The 18,265-nt window shown below is 49.8% G+C and overlaps 1 protein-coding gene and 1 long non-coding RNA gene across 2 annotated transcripts in view; both read left to right on the top strand.

Annotated features, from left to right (window-relative positions):
- NMUR1 (neuromedin U receptor 1) overlaps positions 1–1,856 on the top strand; it is a 15,114-nt gene extending 13,258 nt beyond the window's left edge. Inside the window, 5 exon segments of the mRNA XM_069103079.1 lie at positions 84–295; positions 297–529; positions 532–664; positions 666–895; positions 1,482–1,856. Coding sequence (XP_068959180.1) covers positions 84–295; positions 297–529; positions 532–664; positions 666–895; positions 1,482–1,786 — 1,113 coding nt within the window. The 3' untranslated portion in view covers positions 1,787–1,856.
- A 10,144-nt stretch (positions 1,857–12,000) lies between these two features.
- LOC138173163 (uncharacterized) lies at positions 12,001–13,008 on the top strand. The gene is made up of 2 exons (XR_011171342.1): positions 12,001–12,478; positions 12,649–13,008. It is a non-coding gene; the product is annotated as an uncharacterized lncRNA (long non-coding RNA).
- Positions 13,009–18,265: the final 5,257 nt, after the last annotated feature.

Raw genomic sequence — 18,265 nt, 5'->3', positions numbered from 1 at the left:
CTCCCAGCCTGCCAAGGTTCCCAGAGAGAATTCTCTTCCTCCCTCCCCCCCTTCTTGCCCCCCCGCCCCCCTGCTTTGCACAGGCCCAGGCTTCTCCCCACCCCAACTGCTCTGGCCTGCCCAGGGCTGTGTCTGCCGTGGCCCCCGACGGCCCCCAGCTCCGCAATGGCAGCGGGGCCTCGCTGAGCGCCGGGGGCTGGGAAGGCTTCGACCCCGAGGACTTGAACCTGACGGCGGAGGAGCTGAGGCTCAAGTACCTGGGCCCGGCGCAGAGCAGGCTCTTCCAGCCCATCTGCGGCGGGCAACGCGCTCACCTGCCTGGTCACCCTGCGGCAGCGGGCCCCGCGCACGCCCACCAACTACTACCTGCTCAGCCTGGCGGCGTCCGACCTGCTGCTGCTGCTGCTGGGCATGCCGCTGGGGCTCTAGGAGATGCGGCACAACTGCCCCTTCGGGCTGGGCGCCGGCGGCTGCTACTGCCGGACGCTGCTCTTCGAGACCGTGTGCCTGGCCTCGGTGCTGACCGTGAGGTGGCCCACGGCCGCCTCTGGGCCGCCGCAGTGCTCTGCTCGCTGCCCAACACCAGCCTGCACGGGATCCGGGAGCTGGAGGTGCCGGGCCGCGGCGTGGTGCCCGACACGGCCCTCTGCACGCTGGTCCGGCCTGGTGGTGCAGGGCACCGCGCTGCTGTTCTTCGGGCTGCCCATGGCCACCATCAGCACCCTCTACGCGCTCATCGGTCTGAGGCTGCGGCGGGAGAGGCGCCTGTGGGCCCGGAGCGTGGCCAGGGGCGGTGGGAGCCACAGCAACCGTCTGGGGGACGGGCCAAGGAGCTGCCCGGGCACCCCGCTGCAGCCCAGGAGGCGTCGCCAGGAGCAGGTGACAAAGATGCTGTGTAAGTGAAGGGAAGGAGGGAGATCAGAGGCAGGGGTTCAGTGTGGACAGGGGGAGGGAGGTCAGACGCAGGAGGGTCAGTGTAGACACAGGGAGGGAGATCAGAGGCACGAGGGTCAGTGTAGACAGGGGGAGGGAGGTCAGAGGCACAGGGGTCAGTGTAGACAGGGGGAGGGAGGTCAGAGGCATGAAGGTCAGTGTAGACACGGGGAGGGAAATCAGAGGCACAGAGATCAGTGTAGACAGGGGGAGGGAGGTCAGAGGCATGAGGATCAGTGTAGACACAGGGAGGGAGAATAGAGGCACAGGGGTCTGTGTGGACACAGAGAGGAAGAATAGAGGCACGGGGGTCAGTGTAGACATGGAGAGGGAGAATACAGGCCAGAGGGTCAGTGTAGACACTGGATAGTAGGTTTAGAGCCAAAGTGGACCCTCTGCAGGCCCCCTCATTTCACAGATGAGCCGACTGAGGCTGCAGAGGCCCAGTGACCTAGCAGGGGCTGCCCCCCAGCCCCAGTGCTTAGGGCCAGAGGCAGGGCAGCAGGGCTCCGGGACTCCCCGCTAGCCACCTTGTCTCTGCCTTGCAGTTGTGCTGGTGGTGGTGTTCGGGGTGTGCTGGGCCCCATTTCACGTGGACCGCCTCATGTGGAGTTGTGTGTCCCACTGGACCGAGGAGCTGCTGCTGGCCTTCGAGTATGTGCATGTTGTCTCAGGGGTTTTCTTCTACCTCAGCTCAGCTGCCAACCCCGTGCTGTACAGCCTTCTGTCCAGCTGCTTCCGTGGGGCCTTCCGCCAAGCCCTGGGCATCCGCATGGCGAGGCAGTCCAGGACTCTGCTGCCTCTACTCCCTGGTCTTCCCCAGCCCCAGCACCGAGGAAGGGGCCTTCCATGAGCCAGGTTTCTGGGCTATGGGAGCCCCACCCTCTCCTGGCTAGAAGGGAGGGTGGTCAAAGAGCCAGCCCTAGAATCACAACCTCAGGGAGTGACATCCAGCCAACCCCGCCCCGCCTTGGAGGCCTCCAAGATCACTGGGGTAGGAAGGAAGGAAAAAATGCCCAGTCAGGAGATAGAGTATCTTGTGCAAAGAACAGTCACTGGAAGGCAGAGTATATTGGGGTGTGGGGGGAGAGGGAGAGAATGCAGGGTATGAGACTGAAAAGGTAGGGGCAGGTGGTGAAGGGCTTTGAATGCCAAATAGGGGTTTTTGATCCTGGAGTCAACAGGGAGCCAGCCACTGGAGTTTATGGAGGAGGAGGGCGACATGGTTGGCTTTAGGAAATTCACTTTGACAGCTCAATGGAGGATGAATTGGAGTGGGGAGAGACTTGTGTCCAGGAGACCAAGGAAAAGGCTTTCACCTTTAATTCTTCTTATACTAACCTCAAATCTACTGCCCAGTTCCACCCTCTAGGGGCAAGAAGAACCAATCAAATCTGACAGATTTTCAAACATTTGCGGAATCACTTTTGTTTTCAGAAGTGGGGGAGTATGGGTGAGGAATATTGTATACACTGTCATTGATTTATTGTATTTTCTCATTACCCACTCTAAAATTCTTTGCTACAAGCAATGGCTTCTTGGTTAGACTTGGGGAAAATATATTTGGTGATGAAGGTGACGCAAAAGTGAGATCTCAATTAATTTTTCTTATTTGAAAACAATGACCATGCCCCTGGAAATCTTCTCTAGGATAAGCATCCCAAGATCTTTCCACCATAGCTCATAGTGTGGCTTCCAGGTCCCTCACTATCTCGACCAGCCTTCTCCACTTGGGTTCTAGTTTTTCACAGTATGTCCTAAAATGTAGCCACCCAGTCTGAAATAATCCTCCCGGGTGGAGGAGAGTGGACCCATTGAGTCCCTTGTTCTGAACATTGACTTCTACTAATACAGTGCAATATTGAATTAGCTTTGCTGCCTGTCCTGTCATAGTAATGACAGCTATTGAACTCAAAGACCACTGGGCCACTAGAATTCCCAAATCTTTTTCACATAAACCTAGATGGGCTGCTAGGTGGTGCCAGAGTGCATAGAGCACTCACTGGGCCTGGAGTCAGGAAGACTCATCTTCCTGCATTCAGATCTGGCCTCCGACACTTACTAACTGTGTGACCCTGGGCAAGTTATTTAACCCTGTTTACTTCAGTTTCCTCATCTGTCAAATGAGCTGGAGAAGGAAATGGCAAAGCACTCCAGTATCTCTGCCAAGAAAACCTTAAAATGGGAAATGACTGAGCAAGGAAATTGTCTAGCTACATCTCTCCCTTCCTTTATTCTGAGTACTTCTGCAATTAACATTTTACACCCAAATGTAAGATTTTACATTTATCCCTAGCAAATCGTATCCTGGATTCAGCTCTCAGTCCAGGCTGTCAAATTCTTTTCTCATCCTGTTATCTGACATGTTAACTATTCTGCTGAGTTTCCTATCTTTTAGAAATATAACAACATTTCAATATAATAAAATATATTTCAATATAATAAGGATGCTACTGATGTATTCCTTCTTTTTTTTTTTGGAGGGGGAAGGCAGGGCAGTTGGGGTTAAGTGACTTGCCCAAGGTCACATAGCTAGTTTTTTGTTCAGTGTCTGAGGTCAAATTTGAACTCAGGTCCTCCTGACTCCAGAGCCAATGCTCTATGCATTGTGCCACTTAGCTGCCCCTACCAATGTATTCCTAAAAGTTGTATTGCTAGCCTTTGGTTTTATACCACCTACACTTACTAATGTGTCCTTCCCCTCTCCCTCTCCTAGAGAGCGATCCTCTGGGAAGTCTTTGATTGTACTTTGAAATTCATCTCATATTCCATTTTTGTGCTTGAATGCCAGATAAAAACAGCCATTTTTTGGCCTGGTTCTTTATGCTAACGGCCCAAATTTGCCTTGGACTTTATTTATACTAGAGGCTCATTCTAGTTTTATTAACCAAGCTTGCTATTTCCAAGTGAAAATTCATTGTCCCAGCACATTCATCCTATTTTTAAAATCTTTTTGTGTGTTCTGAATTTAACAAACACAAGCATTTTCTTCCAATCATGTCATTGTTGATGTTATCAATTCTTTCAATCACACAGCACTAACTGCGCTAACCAGCCACCAACCTTCTCTGGTTCAGGAGTCCCTCCTCATGGATGTGGGAAAGGCCGCCTCCCGCAGGGTCTCAGTTCTAAGCCTGTGCAGAAGGGTCGCCTTCCAGCTGGGCCAGCCACCTTACAAGGGTGTCAGCCACCAGAGCCTCTGCTCATCTTTTCAGGCCATGATTTCTTCTGGGTTGGGGTTTCCAGTGTGAGAAGAGAGACAATGATTGGAGGGAGAGAGGCAGGGGCCCTCCCCCTCAGAAGCTCCCATGTGGCCCATGAGTACAGGCCTCAGGTCTATACAATAAAACTCAGTCCTTTCTCTTCCACCTCAAGGAGGCAACCACCCATTTGTCTTTTTTTCTTTTGTTTTTTTTCTGTCTCTATAGAGTCAAGAGGGATGTGATGCCACTTCTCCAGCAACATATACATATAAGATATATAATATCCTATATATCATAAATATTATATGTACATATACACACAATATTAAGGGGGTGGTTAGGTGGCTCAGTGAATAGAGCACCGGCCTGTAAGTCAGAAGGACCTAAGTTCAAATCCAGCCTCAGACACTTGATACATACACACACAATATATAAAATGTGTGTGTGTATGTGTGTATATATATATATATATATATATATATATATATATATATATGTTGGTTGTTGGATAAGGACCAACAGCCCAGAGCTCTTTGGCATTCTGAAACTTGGGTAATTCCATTCTTCCTGTCCCCATCACTGAAGAAGCAGAAAGGCCACAGGGGATCAAGAGTCCTTTCCAATTTTTTGTTGTTTCATACATTGCAAAAAAAAAAAAAATGTCATGGCCAGGTGGCCAGTCTATTGGTCTAGTACATAGTAGGGGCTTGATAAATGCTTATGGATGAACTGAATGACCCTCAGGTTCCCAGTTCTTAGAGCTTCCTGACCAGTCCCTGAAATTCCTCCTGTTTACTTTGTATACAAAGTGTCCCAAAAGTCTCCCTTTGAACATATCACCAAGACTTTGGGGATGCCTTCGATGGTCTGTGTTTACTTCATTTCTCTGGGTCTCAATTTCTACATTTGCAAAAGTGGGGGGTTGGGCCTTGCATTCCCACCAGGAGAAAGGAAGAGCCCTCTTCTCCCCTGGCTTTCCCAGTGCTTTGCACAGGGTCTAGCACATAAAAGATGCTCCATAAACCTGCAGTGAACCGAACCGTTCCCGGGACGCTGAGGCTAGAGCCCTGTGGCATGCCACTGATGACCTCCCTCCCATTACATCACAGAGTGGTTGTGAGGAAAGCCTATGGCCACCCCCTAAGTGCTACAGAAATGTGAGATGGCTTATCTGTGGCCTCTCACAGCTTTGAGCCACTTGCAAATATATCAGAAGAGCAGTTCAAATACAGTCCTGATACTTGCTGCCTGTGTGTTCATGGACAAGGCACTTTGCCTCTAGGCCTCGGTTTCCCTCTCTATAAAGCAGATTTATGATTTGTCTATTATTAGATTTGTCATTTGCTGGCTCCAGGGTGAGCATCTCCAAGGCTGACCTGAGTTTGGATTCCTAATCTCTAGCTGCTTTCAGCTGGCAGCTCATGTGCCTCTATCCTCTTGAACCCAAGACCACTCTCCTCCTCCATCCCTGAAGCCACGTCCTTTCCCGCCCATTCTACCCTTCCTCCAGCCTCCCAAGCCATGCGCAGTGTTCCCATGGCTCCATCCTGCCTTCTTCTCGCTCCTCAGCTCCCAGTCTCAATGATCCTCTGTCCAGCCCTCAGCTCTCCTAATCCTGGATTTCCCAGGAGCACGCCAGGCGATCACAGCCCAGCCCATTAGCTTTCTCCAAAGCCGTCTCTGTCTCTACAGGCAGCCCTCGTCTTCACTGTGATGGCACGGGGCTCACCTCCTGGGACGGCTCTCCTCCTCAGTGACTTGCGGCGTCTGGCCGGTTGGACCTGCCCCATGGCACCAGCCGGCCGTCCTCTTCCCTCCCCTCACCGGGCCGGCTCCTCCCAAGCTCAGACCCCCATCACCTCCTTGCTGGGACCATTTCCAGAGCTTCCTCACGGCCCTCCCGCTCCCAGCCTCCCCCTTCTCCACTCCAGTCTTGGCACAAATAAATCCCCCAAAGCGATTGTCCTGGTGCCTCAGTCTCTCAAGATGGCACTTCCTGCTGGAGAACGTTTCGTGACTCCCTATTAGGATAAAATACACAGGCTCCAGCGCCCCCGGCCGCCGCCAGCCTCCCCATCCAGATTCTTTCACCTTGCCACCCCCCCCCCCAGCCTGCATTCCTGACAACTCTTCTACTGTCTATTGCCCTCTTTGTTTTACAGATGGGGAAACTGAGGCGCAGGGAGCTTAAGTCACTGGTAGTGAGCATTAGGGGCAGGTCCTTGGACTCCAGAGCCAGGGCTTGGTGCCCCATGTGGTGTTACAGTCCCTGTGTGCCAGCAGAGAGACGCCCCACGTGTCATTTGTCGATTATTCACCCAGCACCAGGGTGGGGCTGGCTTAGGAGCAAAGCTCTGGGTCTTGCTCAGGAACGACAGGGACTTTGGGTCCCACACAAGGCAGAAACCCCTGACAACCAGGGGAGTGGAGGAGGGAGCTGGGAGGGGGAGGGGAAGTGACTAGTCCAAGGTCACATGGGCAGGAAGTCAGAGGCAGGACTCAGAACTCAGTCCTCTGCCTCCAAATCCAGCCCTCTGTCCCGTCCACCTGCTCTCAATCCTAATGAACTAACTTCCAGCCACAGGCCCACACGTGGGCCCCTCTTCACAGCCTGCCCCCTCAATGTCCACCCCAGGTGCACTCTAGGGTGTCTCCCCCACCCTGCCGGGGATGTTTCCCCAGAGGCCCCAGCTGCAGTGCAGAGGAGGCAGGGGCACGCTCCCCACTTCCTCCACAATTTCTGCAGAAACCTGATCAGGACCTGCACCCACCTGGCACAGTCACCACGGCCCAGAGAGGGCCAGCAGCTGGCTACAGTCACACAGGACGCCAGGATCACTCGCACCAACCCAACACAAGCCCATTGACCCAACAGTCACTTATTAAGCACCTGCTGTTTGCTGGGTGCTGTGCTGTGGACAGGAGAAAAACACTTATTGCCCTCAGGGACCTTCCATTTTGTGGAATACAACAGATCAATTAATACAAGATAATTTGCTGTTATAAGGGGTGGTTTGTTTGGGAGGGAAAAGATGTATTTGGAAATGAAAATAGCAAAAAACTAAAGAGGAGGACTGAGAAATGGAAAAGATGGGGGAAACAAACATAATGTGAGGAGGAAGGAGGGTACATTAATGGGGGGGAGGTCAGAAAAGGCTTCCAAAGCACATGAAGGGAGCCTTGAAAGAGGCTAGAGAGTCAATGATGGGATGGTGGGGAGGGACATTCAAGGCTGGGGGACTGCCTGGGCAAAGGTGTGGAGGTGGGAGATGGGAAGCAGAGTGTAGATGACGATCGAGCCTAGGAGGAATGTAGAGTGGGTAAAGTGATATGAATGAAGGCTGGGAGAGTCAACTGGAGGCAGATGGGAAAGGGCTGAGCAGTTTGTATTTTCTCCTGAATAAGGATCACTAGCACCCCTTGAACAGAAGAACCCAAGATAAGGTCTGATCAGGGCAGGTGACAGAGACTTTAAGCTGGGGTCTTTTCCATGAATGACTGCCTGAGGAACCTTTTGACAATCCCTAGGACACAAAGCTCCCTCTGGTTTCCCCAGGCTGACTGGAAACTGAGGCCCTGAGAAGTTAATTCATTTCCTAAGGTCACAAAGGCAGCAGGCAGCCAAGGCAGGGCCTCTGCCTAGAGAGCCAGTAATCTTTTCACAGAACTGAGCTGGCTCTTCTCTGAGTTGTAGGAGGGTTTCTGTGAGTCATTGGAGGGATTGCCCACGCTGGGAATGTCCCAGCTTGCTTCTGATTACTTGTGCAGGCTCAGCTCACCCAGCTGAGGGCAGAAGGACAGGAGAGAGGGAAGGCAACAATTTCCTGGAGGGGCCCTCTGGGAGTGTGGTGGCCACCCCCCAAGATAGGCCTCAATCAGATAACCTAAGAGGAAACTCAGCTTTCTCCAGAGATGGTGGAGACACATTTTCACAGTGACTGAGGCAGGAAGTCTCCCCAGTGGTTTTCTGGGGCTTGGCTTTAAGGGAAGCCAGTCTCAATTTGTCATAGGCCTAGAAAGCCTGTTCATCCAATGCTCCTCTCCCTGGTGAGCAGGGACCACCCTGGGCCAGACCCTCACCCCCCACCTGGGCTCTGCTTCAGGCCCCTCGAGTCCAGCCTTGGCTGCCCCTCGCCCCTGCCCGCGTCCCTGTCCCCCTCTCCCGTGATTTCCTGATGCTTGGTTCTGCCCCTGACTCAAGCTGCCTCCAAGACCCTGTGGCCTTAGAGACTGACCACCAGCTCCGGTGTGACACCCCAGCCCTTTATCCCAGGCTCAGCCCTCCAGGCTAATTGTATGTTACTCCCCTCCCAAACCAATTTTAGGGAGCCCTATTAGCACCTTCGAGGAACCAGTCAGGTTTAACCAAAATCCCCATTTGATTTATTCTTATTTAATGGGGTGGAGGGTTGGGGACCTGGAAGATTGGGGGGGGGGTCTAGGTTGGGATGGGGGAGGGGTCAGTCTAAGAAGGATGCCAAGAAAGGGGGGGCTTGAGAGAAACTTTCCTGACATCCAGGGTCTATAAGTCCCCAGACCTCTGAAGGCCTTGAGAGGTCCCAGCCTCCAACTGGTGTAGTATGAAGAGTATGTAATTATGGGTCAAAAGACCCCAGTTCTCCTCCTGGCTCTGCTATGGGACCTTCTGCAAGACCCTTCCCCATCTCTTGGCCTCAGTTTCCCCATTTGTAAAAACGAGTAGTTGAACTAGATTGTCTCTACTCTCCTTTCCAGCTTTAAATCTTAGGATTTGAGCTCCTTGGTTTGAACAAGACACTGCTTTCCAGGCCCTTCCTCTCAGCATTCAGTCAAGGACCTGGGCCCAGGGCACCCTGTTCTCTCAAAGCTGTATGTTTCCATACAGTGTATTTTAGCCCTCCTCAGGCTCTTTCTGGGTCCCTGGGGTCACTTCAGAATCTCTCTGTCCCTTTGTAATGCCAAGCAAAGGCAACTTCCCAGGGTTCAAAATACCAGCATAGGGGCTCTCCATTTTATTCAGTGACAAATTAAGAACAGAGAAGATCAAAATACAGCATTCACCAAGTGTAATTCAATAATTCCCAAGTACTGCTCCACCCCTGGACATTATAATTCAATTAGTCAATCCCAAAGACCCTCTTCTAAACTCTACTCCACCCCTAGGCTGTACACTCATTTAGTCAATCACAAAGCACAAAAAAGTCAAAAGTTCCCCACCCCTGGATCACAACTGAACAGGCCATCTACCCCAGAGTTACAACAAGCTTAAGCACAGCATTTAATACCCAAAGAGAGGTCTTTTCTTCATCTTGACCTGAGGCAAGTTCTCAGCAATCTTTGTTCCTGGGGAGACAAGGCTTAGCAAGGCCACAAGATACATTGCCAGTGTCCTCATTAATTCATTCTCTGTCTGCAGAACAGTCCTAGGACCCCAGAAAACATTAGCAAAACCCTCTTCCAGAATTTCTGTAAACATACAACAAGAAAATCCTTCTTCAGGGCTTCTGAACCAATAGCAAGGTTGCAACAACAGCACTGTCCTTTCCCAGTGGGCACAATTCACTATCTGCAGAACAGTCTCAGTAGCTCTTAACCAAAAGCCAGGTTCCAGAACCTCTGCAACAACAGCACTGTCCTTCACCAGTGCACAGAATTCACTCTCTGTCTGCAGAACAGTCTCAGGAGCTCTGAACCAACAGCAAGGTTCCATAACCTCTGCAACAACAGCACTGTCCTTCACCAGTGAACAAATCTGGCAAAACAACATCAAAACAGACAAAGTACCAGCATGACAGCCATGTCTCCTCAGTCCTTGGCAGCTCCGGATGGAAGCTCTCAAAAGTCCTGGGCAGTTCAAACTGGCCTTCAGCAATCCTCTCTGTTTCTGCCTTCATAATGCTGCTTCCAAAAAGTTCTTCTGCCTCTCTCTCTTGTGCCTCTCCAAATTCACATCACCAGCTCCTCCCAGTTAGTGTCTCTCTTTTCATGTCAACAAGTCCATCCCACAAGTGAGATTCATAAGCTCTGGGTTTTAACACAATCAATCTGAAAACCAAGCTAATACAGGAGGATCTTTAAATTCCATTACTATTACACCCTTGGGCTGGGATCTTCAAGAGAGAAGCCTTAACCCTTCTCCCTTCCTTGTAGAGGTGGGAGACAACGGGTGGGAAATGCTGCCTGCTCTGTGAGCTGGGACTGGTTACAACTGTTTTCCTTTGATCCTAAAGGGAAGACTTGGGGTGGGGGTGGGGATGGGGGTGAGGAAATAAATGTGATATGAAAACAAAACAGCAACAAAACTTTCAAATGAGGTGAAAGAGGAGGAAGAAGAGGAGAAGGAAGAAGAGAGGGAGGAAGAGAAGGGAAAGAGGAGGAAGAGAAAAAGAAGAGACTTAGCCAACCTTCCTGTTCAGCTCAGGCAGACCCCTTCCTTTGTCTGGATTTCATTTTCCTCCCTGTAATTGCAGGGGCTTGGGCCAGGTGGCCTCTGAAGTCCCTGGACCTCTGTTCCAGAGCTAGGTTCCTATGATCCCTTAGTGAAAATTAGAACCTGCTCATCCGTTTTCTCCCTCCCGATTTCCAGTTATCCCTAACACTGAAGAGACAGGGTCATCCCATAGCCTAGTGAGAAAAAGGAAAGGGAAGAAGCCTTATGTGGCTGCTCCTTCCCCAGATCAGGGCTGAAGGGCACAGCAGGACCTCGAAGGCAGGAGCTGACCCACTGACTTTAGGAGGAGGGAGTGGAAAAAGCAGTGCATTTAGAGCCAGAAGCCTGGGTTCAAATCCTGAAGTTGCCACTTAAACCTTTGTGACCTTGAACAAGTCATTCAGTCTCTATGGGATTCTTTCCTTCTATAAACGGAGGCAGATGGAGATCAGCTGATCTCAGACTGCTCCCAGTTCTCAATTTTGGGGGGAAGACTCTTCCAGGTCCCTAAGTCAGCACCCAAAGGGCCAGATCACTAAAATCACCCTCAGCAAGGCAAAGGACACATCATTTCTAGTTTTCGGGTCAAGGATGGAGCTGAGGCTACACATGAGGAAAAGCCCCTACCCAAGCACTGGTGGGCCAGAGCACTGGAGGCAGTGAATGCTGATGGACAGACCCAACCCTCCCCCAAAGAAAAGAAATTTAAGCCAGCTGCCTCCTGGCTTCAGCAGAGGGTGATTGGCAGGTCCTCTGGGCCTCTGTGGGACTGAGCCGGCCAGTGCACTGTGGTCGTGGGGAGATGAATGGAGAAATATCCTGGCTGGATTGGGGTGGAATCCTGCTTCAAAACGCCATGCTCGTGCAAGGGCAGATCATTTTCTCTTCTTTGTAGGGAGGGGAAATCTTAATTTTTGCTGCTCTATCCATTCAACCACACTGTCTTGAATGTTCTTGGGAACTCAGTAATTAGTTAGGGAGACCTGGCTTCCAATTCTGCCTCAGAAACTCAAGTCATTCAACCTCTTGGAGACAATTTCCTCACCTGCAAAATGAAGACGATAGCAGCAACTTCCCTGGTGGCTGTGAGGATCACATGGCTGTGGAGAGATCATGTTTGTATATGCTTCACATGCAGCTTCTAGGCACGTGTCATGTCATTCCTATAGGATGTAAGCTCCTTGAAGGCAGGGACAATTCCCTTCTTCCTTTTTCTCCACAGTACCTGTCAAGGTGTCTGCCACATGGCAGGCATGGAAGAAATGCTTATTGAATAAATGGATGGATGAACGGATGGAGTGAATGAAGTGAATGGATGGAGTGAATGAATGAAATGAATTGGATAGATGGAATGAATGAAATGAGTAAATGAATGGATGGAATGAATGAAGTGAATAAATTAATGGATGGAATGAATGAAGTGAATGGATGGATGGGTGGAGTGAATGAAGCGATTTAGTCTCTGAGCTCTGGCTGCGAGGTTACTGCCTGTTGCCCAGGAACTCTTCATTGACGGGGCCGTAATAATCCACGCTCCAGGCCTAGGGCACAAGCCCCGGAAAGCAGGGACGCAGGATACTGAGGCTGACACGTGATTGACTCCCAAGCCAAGGGCCAGGTGAGATGACTGGTCTTCATTGGCCGCTGGATGTGTTAATCAGCCGAGTTCCGCCAGTCCTCGGGAGACGGAGCTGTGCTCACCTGGGCTTCAGGTTAAGGGTGAAAGATGCTTAGAGTAGCGGAGGCCTCTGGGGTGAGGGCGCTCCGAGACGTTGGGGGCCAGGCTGAGTCTGACCCGGAACTGGGCTCAGAGGCGGAAAAGACCAATTTCTCCCTTAAGGGCTTAAAGGTGCAGCTGACAGACCTTGCGTTCGCAGAAGAGGGAAGGGAACGTCCCATGTAAGGGCCAGAGCATAGCCCCTCCTCAGACAAGGTGAAGGGGTCGGGGCAAGATCCCAGAGGGCTGGAGACGGCTCTGGAGCACACACAGGGAACAGCTGACAGTTTGGGGGAGTGGGGAGCGCTTAAGGGCTTTTCAAACCTTAGAGAACGGAGCTAGGGAGTCAACCCACCAGCCAACATTAATCCCTTACTATATGCCAGGCACTGTGCTAAGCAAGGAGGATGCAGAGACCGTCCCTCCACTTCAGGGGCTCCCAGAATCAGACACTTCGGTGTCGGAAGGTCCTGGGAGGCCACGGGGCAGATGGAAGAATCCCCCGCCCCGCTCCCTCTTCCACTTCGGACGGCTCCAAGTTTGAGGAAGCTTTTCTGGACATCAAGCCTCTACAACTTGCCCCCTTCCTGGTTCTGCTCTCCAAGGCCAAGCAGAAGAAATCGAATCTCTCTTCCAGGTGAGGCCCCTTCAAATATTGGAAGACAGTGGTGATTTCTCTCCTCAGCCCACCCGGCCCGGCTTCTCTAATTAACATTAATCTATAAAGTTTTTAAGAAATGGGTTATATCTCTGTCTAGTCTATCTTTTGCCTCATCCCTCAGGAAGGGAGGGTTTTAAGGGGAGAAGGGGGCCTGGATATTTAGAACACAGGACCTTTAGGGCTGATGCCCAAGGAGACACTTTCCAGAGTTTCCTACCAGCTGCTTCAAGGTCTAGGGCAGGGTCAGGGGCAGACAATGGGCCTGTTTTTTTCTGATGTTCTCCTCTTAGCAGTTAGTAGGTGAGTTGTGACTTTGTAGGCACCCCCCACAGCATCACAAGGCAAGAGGACCACACCTGGCAGCTGTCAATCCAGTGGATGAAGGACTGGGTCTGGAATCAGGAAGACTGAGCTCTAATTCAGTCACTATCCCTATGATCCTAGGCAAGTCATTTCACCTCAGCCAGCCTCAGTTTCCTCAGCTGCAGAATGGGGGTAAATGCAGCACCGTCCTCTGAGGGTTGTGACAATCAGTGAGATAATATTTAAGTATTTGGGCACAGTGCCTGGCACACAGTAGACACTTAATAAATGCTTATTTCTTTCCATGTATCCCACAAAACCCATAGAACACCTGTTGGTGTTCCAAGCACCGAGTTAAATGAATGTTTGTAAATTGTCTGAATGTCAATGACTCGGATAAAGGCCTAGATGGCATGTTTATTTCGCCTGGAAATGACACTAAGATAGAAAGGAAAGCTAATACACTGCGGCAGGACCCCAAAATATTTTGACAGACTAGAGGTATGGGTTGAATCCACTAAGATGAAGTTTAACAAGGATAAATGCAAAGTCTTATAGTTGGGTTAAAAAAAATCAGTGTCACAAGTATAAGACAGGGGAGGCAGATATGGATTGGTTTGTCTGAAAATCTGGGAGTCCTAGTGGACCACAAGCTTAATATGAGTCAGCCTTGTGATGGCACAGCCAAGAAAGCTGATGTGACACTGGATGGCATCAAGAGCGACAAACTACCAAGACTAGATGGCGAGAGTCCCTTGGTACTAATCAGACCATGGCTGGGGTTCAATTCAGGAAGGACATTTTAGGAAAGATGCTGAGAAGCTAGAAAGTGTCTCGAGGAGTGCATCAAGGACAGTGTAGGGTCTTAAGTCTATGAAGCCTACAAAGATCAACTGAAGGGAGTGGGCATATTTAGCTCAGACCAGTACAGATGAGGGTGGGGAGGTGGGGGGGTTACATGATATCTGTATTCAAGTATGTGAAAGATTGTTGTTTGAAAGGGGAACCAGACTTGTTCTGCTTGCGGTGGAAGGGAAGGAAATAAGCATTTATACAGTGCCTACTATATACCAGGCACTGTGCTAGGAGGTAAATTTGATCTTTTTGAAGAGAAAAATGTTTATTGCTGTTTTTTACATTCCCCAATTTCTCCCAGCATCCCCTTGCCCTTTCCAGAAAGCTATCCCTTATAACAAATGTTTTTCAAAGAAAAAGGAAAGGAAAAAATCAGCAAAACAAGCAAAACATTGAATAAGTCTAAAGAAGTAGTGTCTCAACCATAGACCTCCTACCTCCGCAAAGGGTTAGGGTCTTGTCACATCTCTTGTTTGGGACATTCTTTCATGCTTGTTCTTTGTTATTGTTGTTCGGTCATGTTCAACTCTTTGTGACTCCACTTGGGGTTATCTTGGCAAAGACACTGGAATGGTTGGCCATTTCCTTCTGTTTATTTTACAGATGAGGAAACTGAGGCAAACAGGGTAAAGTGACTTGCCCAGGGTCACACAGCTAGTGTCTCAGGGCAGATTTGAACTCAGGTCTTTCTGACTTGAGGCCTGGTATTCTACTCACTGCACCACCCAGCTGTCCCCCCTGTTCTTTGTAATTTTTCAACATTCATTTTTCATTGTTTTATGGTGGTTCTTTCCGTTTACATTGTTGTAGTCAGCGTATATATTGTTTTCCTGGCTCTGCTGACTTCGTTCTGCATCAGTTCATATAAATCTTTCCATGCTTCTCTGTATTCACCACATTCATCATTTCTTATGGCACAGGAATAGTCAATTACATTCACGTACTATCATTTCATTCCCCACTCAATGGGCATCTACTTTGTTTCCCATTCTTTGCTACCACAAAAAGTGTTGTTATAAATATTTTGGTGCTTCCTTCTTATTGATGACCTCCTTGGGGTATGAACATAATAGTGGAATCTGGGTCAAATATTTTAGTTACTTTCTTTGCATAATTCCAAATTGCTTTCCAAAATGGTTCTACTGATTCACAGCTCCACCAACAATGCATCAGAGTTACTCCCAGAGCCTCTCCAACAATGACCACTCCCATCTTTTGTCATCTTTGCTCATTTGCAGGGTATGGGGTCAAACCTCAGGGTTGTTCTGATGTGTATTTCAGTTATTACCAGTGCTCTGGAACACTCTCTCACGTGGCTGCTAAGAGTTTGTGGCTCGCCTTTTGCCAACTCTTTATGTTACCCTTTGAATGCTTCTCTGTTGGGGAATTAGAGCTCTCCATGAGTTATGTGGTCTGTTTGGAGCTGTTTGAAGGGCTTTGCCCAGAGATGGGATGATGCTCATCAGGTATATGAGGGATATCTTCTGGGAATGGGGTCAGGCAGCACAGCCCTGGAGTTCTCTTACATCTCTTGAATCCTGGCAAACGTGGCACCTCGTCTGTGGCTTTCCCCTCTTCTGACACATTTGGATGTCCAAGACTGATGTCAAGGAGTTTGAGGATATGGAGAGGGGGAGGAAAGAGAGCTTGCAGTGAATGATGTCTATTTTTTCCATAAATTATCTTATTTAAACATGCTAGCTTGGTGCTACCAACTGGACCAGCCTACCACCTCAACGTGCCCAGAACTCATTCTCTTTCCTCTCTCCAGGTTTCTTTTCATGCCAGCTTTCTTATTATTGTCAAATGCACCACCAACCTCCCAGCTTCCCAGGCTCATGCCTGTGCTGTCACCCCTGGCAGCCCTTGCACTCACTCCGCACAGCTGACCTTCTTTCTCCCTTTGCCAGGCTCTCATTTTGTTCCCTCATCACCATTCCTGTGGCTGCCAACACCTCTCACCTGGACTAGCCTGCTGGTGACTCTGCCTGCCTCAAGTCTCTCCCCACTTCAATCCATCCTCCATTCAGCTATCAGAGGGACCACAATAAACTCAATGACTCCCTACACCCCCCCAGAATCAGTTACAACATCCTCTGTTTGGCTTTTAAAGTCCTTTGCAACCCAGCCTCTTCCTACCTTCTACCTTACTTCCCTCCATGTGCTCTGGTTCCAAGGACACTGGTCTCCTGGCTCTTCCTTTTTTTTTTTTTTTTTTTAAAGCAATCGGGGTTAAGTAATTTGCTCAAGGTTACACAGCCAGGTGTTTCTGGGTGGGCGCTAAGTGTCTGAGCCCGGATTTGATCCCCAGGTGATCCCCACACTGGAGCCGCTGGCCGCCCCTCCTGGCTCTTCCTTGCACAGGATACCCACACTCTCCCTCCTTCTGTCTCTTAGTTTCACGGCCTGCCTTCAAGACTCACCTCCCTCTTGCCCTCAATCTTGTTTGCCCACATGTTCGCAGGTCCTCTCTCCCTTCAGACTGGGAGCTCCTTGAGGGCAAGGACTGCCTTTTCCTTTTCTTTGTGTCCCCAGCACCATGCCTGACACGTAGCAGGCCCTTAATGTTGGTTGTCTAAGTGTAAAATTTAATTCTAGCCCTCCCCACCTAATCCTTTGTTCTGGATTGTTTCCCCCAGATTCTTTGTCAGTTCTCTGGGAACTAACTGACTTGGGCATGTCCATGTTTACCTTAGCTAGAGGGTTTACATCTATACCTAGAGGACTGGAAGCTGCCCTGTGGGGCCTCCTCCCTATACATCCTCAGCTTAAATCAATGAAAGGAAAAGCCTGGCACTTAAGTAAATAAGTGGGCGTGCATGTTTTAGCTTTGGGATGGTTTTTCTACTTTCCAAGTACTTAACCCAGTACCTGATTTATAGTAAGCAAGCAAGCAATCCATTTATCTATAAACATTTGTGAAGCTCCTACTGTGTGCCAGGAACCATGCTAAACTAAGTGCTGAGGATACAAAAAAGGGATAAAAGGCAGTCCTTGCCCTCAAGGAGCTCACAGTCTAAAGGGGGGGGGGGAGCTCTTGCAAATAAAGTAAGTTATATACAGGACAAATAGGAAATCATTACAAGAGAGAAGGCCAGGGAGGGCTTTCTGGAGAAGGTGGAATTTTAGCTGGGACTTAGAGGGGAGGAGGCATTGGGGGCAGCCAAAGAATGCTCAGAGCAAAGAATCCTCAGATGGAGGGTCTTGTTCATGGCACAGCCAGGAGGCCAGGGCCACTGGATTGAAGAGTAAATGGTGGGGAGTAACTATATGACTGCTCTTAATAAATTCTTGCTAATTTCATTTGGGACCCTTACCCATGCTGTGGGGGACATCCACTCCAGTCAATATTGTCCTTGCTAGTGAAGCAAGCAAGTAGTGTTAACCCCCAGCTTGTGTCTGATTCTCCAGGGCCCCATTTGGGGTTTTGTTGGCAGAGATATTGGAGAGGTTTGACAATGCATACAACCTATATGTGAGTGATTTTAGTGCTCATTAGTAGCTGGGGGTAAAGCAGAGACATCTGAATTGAGTTTGGAAGGACCTGCAGATTTTAGGGTGCAGAGCTGAGGAAGGAGAGCATTCAGGCATGCAAAGGCACAGTCTGGATCACAGTGTGGAAGGGGAAGAATGTGCAATAAGCCTAGAAAGGTTGGTGAGATGAGAGCCAGCTGGTAAAAGGTTCCAAATGCCAGAGACGTTTGTATTGAGTTCTTGTTTGAAGACTGAAATAGCTGGTGGATAGTCAGGGCTCTTCCTACTCCAGCCCTTACTCCATTCAGCCACCAAAGTGATCTCCATAAGGCACAGGTCTGACCATGTCACTCCCCTACTCAGTAATCTCCAGTGGCTCCTAAGAGCCTTCAGGATTAACCACAAAACAATGTTTAGCATTCAAAGCCCTTCATAACCTGCCCCTCCTCTTACAGCTTACTCCCTGATAAGTTCTTTTCGATCCATTGACACCGGCCTCTTGGCTGGGTCAGGAACAATACCCTCCATCTCTTGGCTCTGAGAATTTTCTTGTCCCCCATTGTCTGGAGTACCTTCCATTCTCACCTCTACCTCTGACCTCTCTGACTTCCTCTAAGTCCCAACTAACATCCCATCTTCTCCAGGAAGCCTTTCCCAACCCCACTTTTCTTTCCCTCTGTAGATCATTTCCTCTTTTTCCTGATTATAGC

Source organism: Petaurus breviceps, unplaced genomic scaffold (genome assembly GCF_028583685.1).
Source record: "Petaurus breviceps papuanus isolate PSGF00001 unplaced genomic scaffold, PetGlider_PUasm1.0 567, whole genome shotgun sequence".
NCBI classification, from domain to species: domain Eukaryota; kingdom Metazoa; phylum Chordata; class Mammalia; order Diprotodontia; family Petauridae; genus Petaurus; species Petaurus breviceps.
The sequence above is the reverse complement of the archived record's forward strand: the minus strand, read 5'-3'. Positions and strand labels throughout refer to the sequence as shown.